This window comes from Vitis riparia, unplaced genomic scaffold (genome assembly GCF_004353265.1).
Source record: "Vitis riparia cultivar Riparia Gloire de Montpellier isolate 1030 unplaced genomic scaffold, EGFV_Vit.rip_1.0 scaffold744_pilon_pilon, whole genome shotgun sequence".
Classification (NCBI taxonomy): domain Eukaryota; kingdom Viridiplantae; phylum Streptophyta; class Magnoliopsida; order Vitales; family Vitaceae; genus Vitis; species Vitis riparia.
In genome coordinates, this window is record NW_023269765.1 from 109470 (window position 1) to 127673 (window position 18204).

At 37.8% G+C, this 18204-nt stretch overlaps 1 protein-coding gene across 1 annotated transcript; it reads right to left on the reverse strand.

Annotated features, from left to right (window-relative positions):
- Positions 1–13: 13 nt before the first annotated feature.
- LOC117910444 (uncharacterized protein At3g06530-like) lies at positions 14–13615 on the reverse strand. Its single transcript, XM_034824511.1, is given in 13 exon segments — positions 14–553; positions 3064–3194; positions 3197–3233; positions 3810–4071; positions 5153–5553; positions 5651–6328; positions 6738–6953; positions 11399–11747; positions 12045–12112; positions 12197–12292; positions 12530–12712; positions 12824–13034; positions 13408–13615. Coding segments are annotated over 12 exon segments (2817 nt in total). The 5' UTR covers positions 12989–13034; positions 13408–13615; the 3' UTR covers positions 14–322.
- Positions 13616–18204: the final 4589 nt, after the last annotated feature.

Below are 18204 nucleotides of genomic sequence, written 5' to 3' on the forward strand. Positions count from 1 at the left end.
TGAAAGAGAGTAGTCAAATTCAAGCACTGTCGAAATACACGACAAGTCTATTATAGATGGCCCAAAAAACCCTCAACCCTTTACAATATCAGTTCTTCAAACCTCAACAATTTGCCTCACTATTTTCTCATCAAATAATATTAGTTCAGTTCACAGGGGCTGGAGTAGAACATGTGGAAATAAGCATCAAATCTTAAGGACCCTGCCCCCACCCCACAACATACAATACAAAAATGGGTGTAGCTGCATCATTTGGTGTACACCATTGACACATCCTTCCCCTACCTCTACAAAACTTGAGAATTTCTGCTCAATTTGTACATTACAAGTACTGCCCAAGGCTCTCCCCGCTCATTGACTCCATTTCCTTGAGAATTTCTTGCGCTAGAGATTTAACCGGTGGCTCCACGTCCTCCAGTAGTTCACCAAGGAAGGGTATGGTTTCCGCCAACAATACCAGGTATTCTTCTTTCAGCTTCTCCACAAAGAACTTCACAATTCTTAGGCCCAACATACGTGACCTCAATTTTTCACTGCGAGTTTGCATCAACACCTGCAATACAAATTTGGAAGAACAAAAAAAGAACAAAGAAAAAATAGGAGATTGATTAGTAATCTCAAAATGGACTCTTCAGCCAATCATAAACAATAGATAGAAACAAGATTCATGAAGAAAACAAGTGACAGGTTATAATTGTGACGAAAGAATTCAACCTTCTTAACACATTAGTTAGGCAGTACAACCACCTAATACCCCAATGGAAGCTTACCACTGATCCCCCCCACGAACATAAAATAACAATAACCTACTGCCTGATTACAGTTATATCCCGGGCTGGATTCTTAAAAGTTCTATGTTGCTTCGACCCCCACCCATGTCCTCTATAGCATTCTTTTTTTCTCTTGGCACCTTATATTTCCTCCATACCAATGAATTTTCAGGTCTTCATCACCCATGGCAAAACCATCATATACTACTATTTCCACTCATCCCAAGTTGGTGTCATCTCTCTCTTTCTACAAATGCACCCGTTTATAACTTTGCATGGGTCAGTACTTAACCCTCCCAATCTTTATTTCAGCTGTACTCAATTTTAAACATGTTCATTAACTGCGCAATATTATGTACCATAAACCACAACTAGTCTTATAATACGATTTTCCATTTTTATTGGTATTTATTGGTATCCGATGATCATACAACACAAACATTTCCACTTCATCCATCTTGCTGAAATTCTAGGGTAACCTCCTTAACCTCTCTTCCAGGATATATCAGTCATCAATTTTCACCACATCCACATTTCTATCCCTAGTTTTACAAAAATTAGGTACCAGACTTTTAGCCTTGTTTTATTAAAACATTTCCAATCAAAAGCATCGCTTTGTAGTTCTCACCTAGAACTTGAGCACATGCTTTGAACTCTCCCCAATAAAAGGTCTTTTACTGTCTCTTCAAAATAAAATTTTGACAATTGCATAAAAAATATCATTCCAAGTTCTATATAACTCAACCCAACCCACCTCTTACTAGTTGATAAAATTTTCAAAATTTCGTTACATTCTTGGATCAAGTTTCAGCAAAATGGAAATAAATATAAAACCTAGAAATAAGTAGACTCAATCAAATAATAAGCAAGCTAGATGTGTCCATATCAATTGTACACTTGTGTGTCCATGCTCTGTTTGCATCTTGGTGCATGTGTATGTTGAGTGACATGTGTATACACACACCCACACAGAGGGTACTAGTACAACATATTACACAAAAACCATAACGTCTCTCTTTGCATGCATGCATGCGCATGTGTCTGCTTTTGTGAGAGTGAGCATAGTAGAATACATAATAAAAAAAACACATTGCGCAGTGGATTTATTTTTCATAGAGCAAGTGACCAAGTGAAAAAGCAACAGGGCACAAGATAAAATAACCATAATGTGTGTGAGAGGAGAGTTGCACAACACATGATAGACAAGCCAGAATGTGTGTGTTTTTAGAGCGTGTGAAAGTAATATGAGTATAACATAATACACATGATAGACAACCCATAATGCGTGTGTTAGAGAGAGAGGGAGGGAGACGTAGAGATAGATAGATACATGATACATAAACCATAATGTGGGTGTGCATGTGTTAAAGCAAGTGTTAGAAAGATAGTATAACATACTATCCATGATATACAAACCATAATGTGTGCATGTGGCGAAGAGAGAGAGAGAGAGAGAGAGAGAGAGAGAGAGATGGATGCACAAGCTGAAATGCATTTATGTTAGAGTGAGCAAGCATGAGAGAAAGACAGAAAGTAATATAACATCTTATACAAGATACACAAAAACATAACGCGTGCAGAGAGAGAGAGATGTGTGTATTAGATTAAGGGAGTGTGACAGAGGAAGACAAAGTAACATCATATATTACACATGATAGACAAACCACAATGCATGCACAAGAGAGTAGTATGACACACTGTAGATAAACCACAATGCATGTGCGTGTGTGAGAAAGAAAGAGAAATAGAACACATGACAGACATGAAAGGTTAAAACAACTGGGTCTAAGAATTAACATGCATGGGAAAACTAACATATGGAGGGTTCAGGAAGCAGTGACAAAACCATACTGTTTACTGTTGACAAGTGAAAGTATCTGTAAATATTCTTCTAAATTTGGGCCAAAATTAATCAAGGAGTGCAGTCAGGAGGCTCAGATTGGCATATCTGGTGGACCATCATGTAAGATACATATGCAACGCTTTGTGCTGATGGACCTTGATGGGTGCACAATATCAGGTTAGAAATAGAAAATGCCAAGTGGAATTTATACAACAATGTTACATAGGAAAATAAAAACATAATTGTAAAGGTCAAGGGAATGAGCAAGTTATATCCCTAATTATCAGACAGGTAAATTCATATATCAGGACATTTCAGCTTCACATTTTTACCATATTAAATTCAAGAACCATAAGTGTTGCCATAGAGGAACAGCATATCATTCAAAGTGCCAAAAATTAAAACTAGCAGAATGCAGCAAAGAAAAATGTAAAGAGATTATGTGCTCACCTCATGGTTAAGTGGTTTCCATAGGAGGTCAGTGCCAGCTGTGACAGCCATCTGACCAATGCAAGCAACCAATAAATCATCAACTTCTTGCACAGGCGGCGTCTCTGGATGCTCCTGTAAGGAAGCTGGGGTTCCACTGTGAGCTGTGAAACAATGGGCTTCAAAAGAACCTGTACAAAAATAAACTTACATCAACTGAAAAAGAATACTAATCAAGAAATTAATGGTGAAAAAACCAAAGATCAATCTTCATGATACTAGCAGCCACTTGTGCAAGTTTTACAGTGGATATCAACACGAGTGGATCCAACACATGGAAAATAGATGAAACTATAACTCATAATTTACATGGTGAGCAAAAGTTTAAGTGAAAAAAAACACGTTAAAGTGCTTTACAGCTACACAATCAAAACCAAAATCATATTTTTGATCTTTAGAAAGTCAAAGCAATCAATAGGTAGATCGAGGGAATGTTTACAGGAGTTGCACAAAGAAAATAACTCAAATCTTGAAGTCACAGTGGTTCCACTACATAAACGGTCAGTTAAATTATATATATATATAACCATGTCAAGGCCATTGCTACAACTATAATGCCCACTTAGAATACCCTATATAATTCTCAGGCTAACTTAAATGTTCCTCTTCACTGAGCTTCCAATATGGAAAACAGATGAATTGCTACAATGTGCTTGCAAAACAGTCAATGCGAAAAATAAAAGGGTAAAAAACGAGATTTGACTAGCCTGAAAATTCGATGAGTCAAGAAACTTCATGCTCCCTGTATCATAAAGAAAACATTTATGTAAGGATGATATCACCAATGCCCTGAGATGCCATTTTTCAAGTAACAATGCACTGCTTCCTTCTTTTCTATCAAAGCTTGCTTCCTGAAGCTTGGCCTTCTTTTTCTTTCGCATCAAATTAACATTTTTGACATCTTCACTATCAGTAAGATGTTGTATACAACCCTCGAGCAAGTACTTGAAGTATGGAACAAACAAAGATCTGCACTTTAAGGAAATCAATTAAATAACCGAAAACTAAAGAACTGATAGATATATATGCATTAAACAAATTGAGAATTAAATCAAAACAATTATGTAACTAAATAGTCGAGATAAATGGATAAATTACCATCAACAACATATATTTATTGTTACAGTCATCAACACTCAAACTGTACTCATTCTACCATGTAGGGGAGGCATATGTGCCCACTGATCGGCACCAAAAACAACCACATACAGGAGATAACAAAAGAATTAATCTAAACCCAGAACAAACAGTCTTGTCATATTTTGGGTTGCCACATGGAGGATACATTCTGTTAATTTTTACATTCTTGAGCTTATCATCTATTAATATTTAAGATATATCTGTCTATTACTCTTGGTTATGTTTCTTAGATTACAGAATCTTATGATTCTTAGTCCAATCCTTCAAAACGAGATCAACATTTTTTTAAAGAAATGTAGGATAAACTGAGAAACCTTTAAAACCACAGTTAACATAGACCACCAATAGGCGTCAATATATATATATTTTTAAAAAATGAGGAAAAGGGACGGGAATAGAAGAGAGAACTGATTTGTGAGAAAAGAAAACGCACATTAAAACTTCACAAACACAACACTTTCATCTTTAATAATTGTTCAAATGTCACCAAGTGTGTGTAAAACTGAGTAAAAGACTATTCAATGATCTCTAGTCATTTTCAAGTGCCAAAAGTGTAGAACCTGACTGACAATAATCCAGGTCCATGGGCATTAAAACTGAGCTGTATAGATGAGATCTATACATAAGGCAGTTGAGAATTCAGGCATCTGCTAGCAGCAAGGCACTAAACTAGGTGCAGACGGTAAGAGCATGAGAACTAAACAGATTACATGTAGTTATTTTTTAAAGCACTGACTCAATGCTTCAGCGGCATAGAAAAGATATATGAGAAGTCAGGGATCTGCTAGCAATAAGGCACTAAACTAGATTCAGACAGTAATAGCATGGGAACTAAACAGAGTACACATAGTTAATTTTTTAATGCACTAATTTAATGCTCCAGTGGCATAGAAAAGATATACCCACTTACCGGTGGTTCTCAGAAAGTTTATTCACCAAGCCATAGAAAGAAATAGCCCTATTTGTGCTTCCCATGTCACTGTCTTCCATGTTTGACTCTGCCCATTCAATACTCTTAATAAAAAGAGGCTTGAACATGGTTTCGGTAAGTTTCATTGTAAGAACAATCATTGCATTGATAACATTCTTTTCAACAGTGTCAATGTTCTTAATGGATACAGGGTGTTGACGACGAAGATCAAGAGCTAATAAGCACAGGTCGAAAACCTTTACATGGTAATTACTAACAGATGACCTATCCATCCTGCCAACCAAGTTTGCAAGCATTTCAAAAGAAATAGACAAACTTGAATCTCCATTGTTAACAGCTTCAGAGTATATCTTCAGCAAAGGTGGAAGGGCAAGTCGAACCTGGACAGAAAAAATCACAGTTGATGGAAAGAAAAAGGTGATAATACCTGAGCAACACCAAAGTCTTAACATCAAGCATTTTCACAACAAAACTTACAGGAATTTTCTCAGTAACAAGCCTTCGCACTGCATCGGCTTTGCTCTTCAGCTTTGAATCGGATCCTGATGCATATTGAGGATGCAACACCATAAATTTTATAATATCTCCAAGATATGGGTTCAAAAAACCACCAAGCTTGTCTACTACAGCCTCCAACGTGATAAGAATAGACAGCAGAAGAGATTGCTTAGAATTTGATACAACAGAAGAACTATTATCACCAAATTTGGTTTTCCCATCTAAAGAGGAGACATCATGAGACCTCCTCAGCACATTCTCCATGACATGAGGAAGTTCAGGAAGGGCCCTTGGTCCAAGTACATTAATCAAAGCACCAGTAGTCCGAAGGCAGACAGAAGCGACAGCCAAGTTGTCTGAACTGATGTTTCTTACAATAGATGCAAGGCACATGCTGAAGGTAGAATGATTAGAAGGAAACCTGTTGGCCAACACTTCAAGTGCTGAAATGGCTGCCAGCTTCAAAGAGGTGTCTGAATCATCAACAGAATCATCAACTAAATGAACAAATTCCGAACACATCTTCTCAAAGGACTCCAAAGCACTCTCATCAAGATGGTGCCAAGAACTTCTTGAGTTTGAATTCAATTCTTTTCTCCCATGCCTTTGTTTAATTGTACCATTGTCATTCACTGTTTCACAGAGAAGCCCCAGAGCCTGCTCATGCAGAAAGTATAAATTAATATGTTCAGAGATGATAACTCCAACAATCTATTATATGAATAATGTGAAAGGAATCATTATACTAGCAGTGTTTCAAAGGAGCACCACAACATTTTAAGCATGTCACCAGGGCCAGCCATTGGCTGCCAATATCTATTTAACAATATAGGTCACTGAATTAGTTAGTGTCATTTTGTAGACTATCTGCCATACCTTTAAGACAGTCCAAAAGAACAGAAGTCGGATGGTTAGACACCTTGTAACATTAATTTCTACTCTGTAGTATACAAACTCAAAGATACTGGACATCAAATTATTGTTGTCTTAATAGTCCTATGAAAACAGCAGCCCGCTTAAATTCCAGTATTACCAAAATTAACATATGGATAAAAACTACATTTACCTTCTTCCTCACATCCGTATCTGCATGGCCCATCAATTTAATGATGGCTTTGAAGTATGCTGAGGGAATCATGACCTTGGTAATGTTCCCTAAGACAACACGTATATGCTCCTTTAATTCTTGCTTGATGCCAATCGGCACAATTTTTCTATTTTTTCTTGAGTCAACCAGCTGTAAGCAGGAAACAACCTGCTCCATAAGTGCTCCAAGTGTTCTCTGTAAGGCAAACATCAATTTGGCAAAGAATTATGAACTACAAATGGAGACAGTATGAAGCATGATGAATGAGATCTAACAAGTACTGGAAAATATGGGGAAAATAGATTTGTAGTTTAATTAAATATATTTCACTTGGATCCTATTTTTTCTCCCCTTAAAAAAAATATCAGAACCAAATTGCTGTGCATGATGAGGAAAGCGTCCACTTAGCCATGAGGCATACTACTGACAAGTTTACACATTTATTCTCATCATTTTCAGTGGAAGTAATATAAGATGATCAATGTCTCCATATGATGACCTCTGCTGCAAGTTCAACTCCTATCATCCGCCAATGTCTTACATGAACACCACTCAATGAACAACCTTAAAACCCAAGTATTTAGTGGAGATCAACTTTATTTGAAGTAGCAACAATAAAAATAAGGATTTTCTGAGTAAAAAAAAAAAAAAAAATCAAATGTTATGGCTAAACATAAAAGAGATTAAGAAGTACCCATAAAAGCATCACAGGAGAAGCCAGTGCCTATTCATGCATGCAAGCTCCAGGCAGGGATTAATTTCTATTTATAAAGACATTGGACTCCAAAAGAATTCATTCAGATTGAAATCTATGGTGGTAAAAAGGATTAAATATGGGTTCTATAAATTATTAAATATTTTATTCAAGTGCAGTTCTATCTCAGAGGTAGATAGACCAATTGATAAATCAGATACTGAAACCAAACTTTGAAAACAAAATTACTTTGAGGAAGTTTATCATTACTAACATTCAACAAATCCATTCCTCTTCAAGGTCAGCTAATTGTGTATTAAAGTCTTAAAGATAAGCATACAGATTTCAATTTTGAAAATAGAATCGTCATTTAAAAGATCAGATTTGAGATATTGACAGTAACTTGGAAAATGAAATTGATTTGTGTAACTTTGCAACTAATTTAGTCTTCAAATTGATTCCAATTTGGATCATCAAATTCTAAACATAAATTATTTTTATTATAGGAAACATTTTTTTTTATAGGTAAATAACGCAAATATATTAAAAGCGCTTGGAAAAGGCACGAAGAGTACACAAGAAGCAGCCGAATACAAGCAAAAAAGAAGAGAAACAACAAACCAGACCCCCCTAATTAAAAGTTTCACCCTACAGCCTAACTAAACAAAAAGCCCCAGACATAGCTAACTTGGGTGAAAACTGCCAAACCCTCTGGAATTACAATCCTAGAACACGATCACTTACACAACATCTCCCACCCACTACTCCGGCTCCTCTCTTTTTTACTTGAGTTGCAGTAATTGACTGAGCATTCCAAATTTCGCAGCTCCCTAACAAAATGGGGTGTGGAGGATGGCCTCCTCTTCACGACTGAAACCCTTTGACCCTTTCTGTTTTCCATCTTTCTCAACAAGGAAGCAATTTCCTTCTCATTTCCATCCATTGGCAAACCTAGAAACTTACTAAAAATGAGAAATTTCCGAAAAGAAGAATCGGAAAGGTGCTCTACTACCCACAAGCCCCTTATAGGACTCCCATGACCTGAATTCCCCTCCTCACTACACACTTCTTGGTTCGCCCACTCAGCATCCTCAGGCTGATTCTTTGGAGATTCCATTATCAAGTCCTCATCAGAAATCACACACAAAGGCTGTTAACATCACCATTGCCCTCTGTTGGAAAACCCACCTCCTGCTCCTTCCAAGGAGCCAAACTTTTGGTTCTCCCCTTAGAAAAACCTTCATCTTTGGACAAGGGGGAAACCAAGGAAGAAGACCCTCTTCCCAACAAACCAACTAGAGAGGAAAACTTACCAAAGGCCCCCTTTCTAGACACTTCCGCCAAAAGGTTCTCGTTGGTGAACGCAAGGTGAGAGGTTGCCGGAAAGGACCCCATCCCGCAGCAAGGCAGGGACTTGACATTCTGCTACTTGCCAACAACTACTCTCGTCATCTCCCAGCATGTGTTCTCCACTAGCACAGCAGCTCCAAGGCTCTGAAGACCCCTTACATCTTTCCACAAGGGTAAGAGAAACTGGCTGAGCCCTTAAAGGCTCTTGTGAGACCTTAGCTAAATCTCCCTTGAGCCCAACACAAGGGCTTTTATAAATGTTAGTGGGCTGGGCTGAAAAGAAAGGCCCAAGGTCCTCTTTAGAGCCACTAAAGGCTCATTTCCCTTTTAAAGATTTTTTTTTCTTTTTTTAATAACGGAGGAACCTTTCATGGCTAAACCCTTAGGACCCTCCATGAGGACCCAAACCTTGAGGTGTTGACCACTCCGCAAATACCAGCACCGGGTAAATTCAAGATCATCAGTGGCAAGATTCAAATCCAAAACCATGTACCACTTATTGGAACCACATTTCTCAGTGTTCACTCTAACCAACTAGGTTACCTTGACAAGTCTTTTTAAAGACTTGTCCTCCCTACTATGGGCTTCACCACCATCCACCTAGCCCACTCCTTTTGCTATAGAGTTGTCAAGAGAGATCCCATCAGCCACCAAACATCTGTTAACTTCTGATTTTCCCCAAAGCACGCCAACAGAAGCCACTGCCTCCTTTCTCACATCAACCTTTTTCCTCCACTCACGGACAACCACCTCATGCTCTTCTATTTGACTTTTCCCTGATGAATGTCCCCTTCGTTTCATGGCTCGTGCACTGCCATCACCCTCAACCCTAACCTCCTGTACGTTTCCTTTGGGTGCTACCTGAGATACCTATGGTGGAACTTCCCACCACAACTGCACAGCAAAGCAAACAGAACCTACAACCACTTGTAGCGAGCCTGGCGCTTTCCTTCCATTAGATCTTACCAGAATTCTGGCCCCTTGGCTATTGAGATTTTTAGCAGTAACTTCATCTACTGCAACAAATCCTCCACAACTGTCCCCTACCAATTTGAATAAATCCTTGCTCCACAGATGCAAAGGCAGAACAAGCAATCTAACCCACACTTCATTAGCATGAAAGGCGCTATGAAAACACCCCACCTCAGGGACCCACCTGTTTAGAAGCAAACGTTTATTTTCAAATCAACTCAACCCTCTATTCAACACTGCACCAGCATCCAAGGAAACCTGAAAATCAAACAAAATAAGAGAACCCCCTAACAAGGAAATCAACACTCCATGCAACTGCCAGTTCTGAACAACCCAATTATTTAAACCATCCAGGTCAGGAACTGGGTCACTGAAATCCCCAATTTGCTCCAATCAAAAAAAAAAATCCCCAATTTGCCCACCAAACTAGAATTTAAAGCCTCCCTCCTAGAGAGAACTTCCCTTTCCTCTAACTGGATCCAAATAGCCTCCCCCACCTCACCTAAAACTCTCCAAATTTTGTCTGCATAAGATTCAGTCAATGAAACCTCTGCCTTGTTCTTCTCCAGCACTTGTAACTTCCCGCTAGACCCTCCCCTGTCCCTTTGGGATGGAATGACCACCCCAAGACTATGGAGCTTAACAGTAAAAGTGCTCCACCCCCCCAGACTCCCCTTCCTTCTGGAAAACCAAAACAAACCTCTTTGCCTCTGCTGAAAGCACCGAACACTGAATAAACTACCAGTTCCATTGCTACAAAACTGCAACTTGAATCTTCTCCCCACTTCCCCCCACTCCAAAGGGCCTACGAAGCCTTTTTCCTCCCTGCTGCACCGCTCCACTCTTTCAAGCAACTGAGACAAGCTTATCTCTCCAAATCTGATTCAGCTGGAGAAACCTCCTCTTCTTCTCTCCACTATTTTCCCTTTCAAACAGCCATTGACCTCCTCAATACAGATCTCAAAAGACTTTGACTTGACACCAAAACAGCACAACCCTCCCCTCACCACCATCTCCTACATCTTTTCAAACAGCAGAGAGAAGCTAATGAAAGAAGTTGCAGAGTTCTATTATAGGAAACATAGCAAGAATGTCTTCTAAACATAACCTTTTGGCCCTGAACTTTCAAGAATATACATCAAATCCCATAAATTGATCGCATTTCAGGAGGATTTTAAACTTTTTTTTACAGAAATTCTAAGTTGCATAATATATGCAACTGAAGGATGTACCTATACAGGTTCTGAGTTCAGGCAATGAACCCAGTGATCAAACATTTATGATTCCCTGGATGTATCGATTACGTTAACAAAAATATTTCAGGTTTTCAATTAATTATGGTTCAGGTTTATCATCTTATTGAGAGTGGAATATACGATTCATCCAACTCAACAACATCAAATCTGTTAGTGGAGCTTGCTATGAAAATGACACTGACATAGCTCTTGGGCAACACATCTACAGGTTAATTAAGTAGCCCTTCACAACACAAATAAACAAAATGAATTCACATGAGGCAGTGGACAACTGAACTCTACAATTCAATTTGAGGGTTCTTGAAGATTGGTCCAAACCATTAGAAGATTAACTACAAGAACTTAGTTAAAAATTAATTGATACGCACCTGGATGTTATCTGAATCTTCCCCAGATTCAAGCTTGAATGCAATCTCAGGATCTTGCAATTTGTGCAATATGAATTCCATTGCAGATAGCAATTCCATAAACAGTTCTTGGCACTGATTGACCATTTCTATTCGCTGAAGCAGCATAACCAAAGAAGGAAACCATATCATGCATGAATACTGTTCACATATTTGCACTGCAAGTATATACTCCCATTCTTGTGTGATAGAGTTAAAACAACTCAAGGTGGCTGAACCATCATCAAGGGAAGATGATATTTTCCTGGAAACCAATGAATGGAAAAGGAGAACAAGCAATGAACCCAAGCTACTTTGCTCCCCCAGAGTCCTGCAAGGGAAATACATCAACTTTAGCAAAAGATACAAACCAGTAACACAAATAAAATTTGAAAATAAGACTAATTTCATTCATCTCTCCTGAGTTTTCCACTAAATACAACTAGCCCCCACTGGTTTGAAATTTCATCAAATACCTCCCTTATACTTTTCATTTATTATTTTCACTCACCTCCCTCTCACTCAAAATAAGGAAGGTATTTGATAAAATTTCAAACCAAACGGAGTCAAGTATATTTAGCCAAAGCCTCAAGGAAGGTAAATGAAATTAACCCTTTGAAAATAATACCTTAGCAGATGCACAATAATTGACAATCTTCTATGGGAAGCAACCTCAGGCAGTACATTTATGAAAATCTGACAGGACAAACTCAGTCTAATCAGAACACTGTTACATAAGCAACTGTAATAGTGTAGAAGAGGCACTTGTTCATAAATTACCTCAAGCAATTTGTTTGTGTTGCCTTTCTTAGATAGCCAGCATGGAACTACTGCAGATATAAGGTCCTCAAAAACACGTTGTGAATGGTTGTCAAACTACAAATGGACAGGCAAAAAAACTAATTGGTCATTTGTTTTATAACAAAGCCATAAATTTCAGCCTAAATGTTTAAAACTCATCAGACACCAGGCTTGACTAAACTTTCACCTAAACCAATGTTAGATTCGATTCACTAAAAATATTGGCTTGATGGAGAACATTACATTTTTACACAAAGAACGAAAATTCAGTCCATCATACAATTAATGTAAGACGAATAAATCATAACAAACCTGGGTCACTGCTGACTCCCCAATAACAGTAAGAATATCTAGTATATGGTCCAAAATTTCTTCTGGTAGTATCCTTGCAATGGTAGATAATAATGAGAAAATATGGTTGCGGGTGATTCCATCTTTCGTTGAACGAGCACATTCAACCAATAGCATCAAGTCAAATTTATCATGTATGTCATCCTGCATTAAGACGTCTCACTCATAGTTAAGAAATAAATAAGAAAATACATCTCTGTTTGTGTGTGCATCTCTACTTTGAATTTTCACCAACACAAAAAATGGAAGACATACCTTTACAGACATATCAGTTAAGATGGAGGCACTAATATCTTCCAGTATCAATAATAATGTCTGCTGAATGTAACATAATGTGCTTGATATAGTTTCAGAAGTGCCAGATGAAGCTTGAATCCGCTTCTCATACAGGTGAACATCATCTTGGACCCACTCATCCATGAAGATCTTGCGAAGAAGCTTAAAAAAAGGCCCTATAAGAAAAGTCCTATATGCAAAAGATAGGATACAATATGTCTGTAAGATAATATAAAGATATAAAATTTGACATAGTGGAAGTTAGAAACAATGACATCGACTTTTACTTTTTGTCAGAACATGATATACATTAGAAACCCAAATTCTAACAGCTTAAAGCTTTTAGAAAAGTTGATAACACAACATGACATCAGACTTTTGGTTAACCAGACATCTTGGATTCAAGTCCTCCCCATATCTATTTATTTGCCTAATTATCAGGCCCAAATCCTAATAGCTTAAACTTCTAAGAAAATTGATAGTTCAACAACTTTAATGAACTAGCAATCCAGATAGTCCAAAATTAAAAAATAAAAATAAAATCAGACTAAACTCCTGAATACCTGTTCTCTATGTCTTTTTTGAGTAGCAAAATATCAAGGAGAGAGGTAAGAAAAGAGAGTGCATTTTCATCTTTGCAAATAACATCATTGTGTAGGTCAGATTTATGAAGCTTTATTGCTTTCCTTTTTTTCTTTCCACATACTGAACCAATCAGGAAACCCTCCTGTTCAAAAACAGAATCAAGCAACTGGACTAGAGTGGAACATGTAATCTGCAGCAACAAAGAGTGCAAATGAGTCAACCATCCATTGCTTGAATTTATTCATAGGAGCAAACATGTTCTAAAGATGTCTTGATTCTAGCATAAATCACAAATTCCAAACAGATAAACCAATACAGAAGCTGACAAAATTCCTCAGGAGTTCCTCAGGTTCCATGGAACATTGAACTTTTGACATGTTCTTCTCAAAACTATATAACAACATGAGCAGGACAAGTAACAAGCTAACTAGGAAAATTCAAATCACTTCTTTTTTTTTTTCTTGATTCATTCGTAAGTGGTGTCATCTTACAGGCTTAACAGACCACAGAGAATTAACTAAACAGTCATACAGAACTTCGAGACAAAAACTCAGGTATCCACATGAATCTTTATTGAGATAACCACAAACCAATAACAGCAAAACCCAGACTTCCTAACACAACAAAATATGGTCAAGCAGACAAGCACCAAAATCACTACTCACAAAGTTCTGTCAATTCATGATATAGGATAATTCAGAAGCATTCTATTCGATATTCATGAAACAAAACTGTAGAAAAAATGTGAATGGCATCTTGGCATGTCATCTAAATATAAAAGGAAAGATTAAATTCTATTAATAACTGAATCATTGTGAAGTTAATAGTCAGCCTGACATGCCAAAAAAGCAGAGGGTTCTACTCAAGTAGTGGTACTTCAACTTCAATTTTGATAATCATGCAGTGTGTGGATAACACCCCTATACGGTTGTTACTATTACCAAGCTTCCCACTTTAAAATACACATGGGCTGCTATTGGAAACCAAGAGGGTGGTGGAGTGTTGGGGCTGGGGTGTGGGCTGGGGGTGATAGGAACCTTAGATTTAGAAAGGGAACATTTAGTGGAAGTGGAGTTCATGGCACCCTTTCTCCATCTGTTGCAGTTGACGTTTATAACAAGCCACTCTAGGAATTAGTTAGTTTAGATGGCTTCTCAGAATGGTATTTTCTCAGTGAAAACCTTGTTTTTGCAATTGCTTTTCTTTTTCCCTACAAAGAGATTTGGAGTCCCAAAGCTACTTCCAAGGTAGATCTTTTAAATAGGAGGTGGTGAGGGAAAAAAATTATAAGCAAGCAACAAGATGAGCTTGGACAATGATTAACTAGTGATATCTCTGCAAGCTTATGAAGGAGTCAGCTAAACACATTCTTTTAATTATTGCAAGCCTTTTAAAGAGTTGGTGTTTTCCCTATTAAGCTGAGTTGGGTGTATCCCTGAGCAACTCAAAGGGATATTAACTTAGCTAGCATGACAACTTTATAGGCAACAAGGCCGTTTGGGCAATGGCTCCGATCAGGTGAATTTGGACCATATGAAAAGATAGAAAAAGAACTTTTGACACTTGGGACGATTAGAAGTGGTGGCAAAAATTTCTCACAACTTTGTTTTCATGATGCAGCCTCAAGATAGGAATAGATAATTTTTCTCTTCACAATTTTGTAGATAGTTTAGACATTGACTAGTCTAGCTATTGTAAAAACCGTTTTATTAGTTGGTCTTGGTGTGCCTTGTATACTTCCCATGCAGCAGGTTGCTTTTTGTTAGGTGCCTTTCAATTTATATATTGTTTCATCTTGTCTATCGATGAATAAAACACAAAAAAAAAAAGGAGAAGAAGTTACTTAAGCTCAGTTAGTTCCCTAACGAACACTTTTCAAAAGGTTTCCTTCCTTCAGCACTACAAGCATTTCTTTTCTTCCATCCTTTTAGAACTAGAGTTTTCATGTATGTGACTGAGAACACTTGGAAGAGTTATGGCCTGTATTACATAATGGAAGAGTTATGGCTTGTACTACATAAATAAATCAATTGGCAAGGTAAATGCATACTTGTACATGTGCTAGGTAAACTGTTAGCAACAAAAATCTCACCAATACTTTCAATTGTTTCAAAACTGATGCAACCACTCTTCATAATTGAGCTATTTTATAAGCAAGATGGAGAAAAATCTATTGCACATTTAAATAGAAGGACGTGAATATGTAGGAAATTCAAGTCAAATCTAGAATTACAAGTTTGAAAACAAGTATGACATCATAACACGAGATAAAGGCCCTATTTGGTAACTGTTTTGAAAAGAGCTTTCTGTTTTCCCAAAAAAAACAAAAAAAACAAAAAAAAAAAGAAAAGGAAAACACGTTTGGCAAAACAGAAAACAATTTTCTATTCTTAAAAATAGAAAACAGGGTGTTATCAGAGAACATCTTTTAGCTATTTAAGTTATTTTTACTTTTTTTTTAGGGTTGTTCTAAAAAATAATCATATAAATATGAAGAATGATTAAAAATAAAACACTACATTTGAAAGTTAGTTTATTAAAAATAAAACACTACATTTGAAAGTTAGTTTTAAAACATATTTAAAAACATAGAAATAGATTAAAAACATTTCAAGTTCCCAAACAAACTTTTGTTTTACAAAACATTATAGAACAATTTTTTAAACTTGTTCTCAAAAACTGTTTTTCAAAACTATTTTCAAAAACACTTCTCAAACAGAGCTAAAAATTCCATTTTACAGGGTCAACCCACCCATATTAATGTCTTAGAAAGGACTCCACTTCCATGTAGTGTCATGAAAACCCTCAACACAGAACACTTGGTCTCCATCAACTCTATTAGTAAAAGGGAAGTCCTCTCAACATGAGAGATGAGAAGAGGTACGATTTGGTTTGTAGTGAACTCCAAGTCGTTTGAAATCTTAGTAGAGGTGGCTAGAATGAAATTGAAAGGGAAATTTTAGAAAGATGCAAAGATGTGTCCTTGTGGATTAGGTTTAGGGACCAAAGTTTGTGTCAATTGTTGGAAGGAGTGGAAGCTTGTTGTCGGCATGAGGATGGAAAGGTGAGAAGCAAAGATTGGGTTGAAGATGGGAGGGATTTCAAGCTCAAACTTTGTTCAGATGGGGGTAAGGAGGTTCATTTTCTGCTTGGTTAGCTCTATAGAGGACAAGAGGTTCACCCTGAATTTCCCTGAAGGAAAGGGTATCCTTGGGGCGGTGTTTATCCTAGCTAAGAAGCTTCATTGTCTACTTACGAGTAACAAGCTCTGAAAGAGGATCCATTACCTCACCTGAAATTGGCACATAACCACAGCTTGAGTAGAGTTTCCTCCTTAAAGGAAAGGAAGCTTCTTTCCACAACTATCGTAAGGCCTATAGAGAGAGGTAGTAGCTCAAAGATCTAAGGAAAAGGTTCTTTTGCACACTTGTTTAAGAAAGAGCATGGTGTGGTGAGTTAAGCTATCTAATCAAATACGACGAGTAGTGGGGTCCTAAGCTAAGCCTTGGAAATCTTAATGCCATAATGCCTTTCATACCTTCTAGCCATTATCCAACTACAATAATTCTTGTTAAGAAGAACGCCCATGTTGTGGCAATTCCACCCAGAAGGTAATGGGTTACTCCTACAGCACGTCCTTGTACAATGCTCAAGGCTCTAGGCTGGGTAGCAGGAGCAACTTTTAATTTATTATGAGCCCAAACGATGGATTCAATAAGTTCTTGGAAATAAGGAGGTTCATCTCAAGGAGGAGCATTTGAGACACTGTGTAGTTGGGAGATGGGCAGATTATTCAAACCCCACTCTACATTTGCTTACATTGAGGAAATGGATGGGTCATAGTTGGACTCTGAAAGGGAGAGCAAGAACTTCCTTGCTAGGGAGTGTTCTCCTCTTATTTGATTTTAAGGATAGTTTTGAAGTCGAGATGGTGCTTTTAAGAGGTTTAAGAAAGTATAAGGATAAGGTGTCACATTTGGCTAGGTGGATCCTAGAGGTAGAGTGTTTTTAGAAAGGAACGCGCACCAAGGAAGTATGGCTAAGAGTGGTGAGCCTTCATTTGTATTTGTGGTGTTAGGAGGTTCAAAAAACCTAGGGATAGTTGTGGTGGCCTTTTTGCAGCAAATGAAGACACTACTCATCAAAAGAGTTTTGATGAGATCAAACAAGAGAAGGTCGCTTGATTCGTTGCAGGTGGTGGAGAGCATGTCTTGTTATGCCATTTAGTTGTGGTGGGAATTCCTACTGTTGTTTTCTCAAGTGGTTCTGAGCAGTGGGTGTTTTGGTCCGGAGGAGTGTCATGCATTGATAAGAAATTAAGGGTTCCATAAGTGCAAATAGAGACAGATGCTTTGTTGTTATGTGGTGGGTGGAGAAAGGGAAAAGCTCTAGAAGTGGTTGATGAGGTTGAAAAGGCTATGGTAGGTAGTGGGCTAGAGAAAGTTGTAAAGGGTGATGATGATGGGAGGCAAGTTGTCTACAGTGAGAGTTGTTTGGGAGTGGCCAGTTTTAAGGGAGACCTAAGTGGGGTAGTTGAAGGGCAAGAAGAAGTGTGCTTTGAGGGCTTGAAAGAGGCCCAAATCTTAAAAGGCTTCTCATGTGAAGTAACTCAACCATCAAGTAGCCCATTGGAAAGGTCATGATTTTTAATTTCTCAAGAAGCTTGTGGAGTAGGTCAAGTATGTTATAAGAAGGCCCATAGCCTTCTTGTTCTTTGTGAGGCCCAAGGTGAAGGTGAGGGTCATGTTGAGTAGGGCCATGATGTTGGTTCTAAG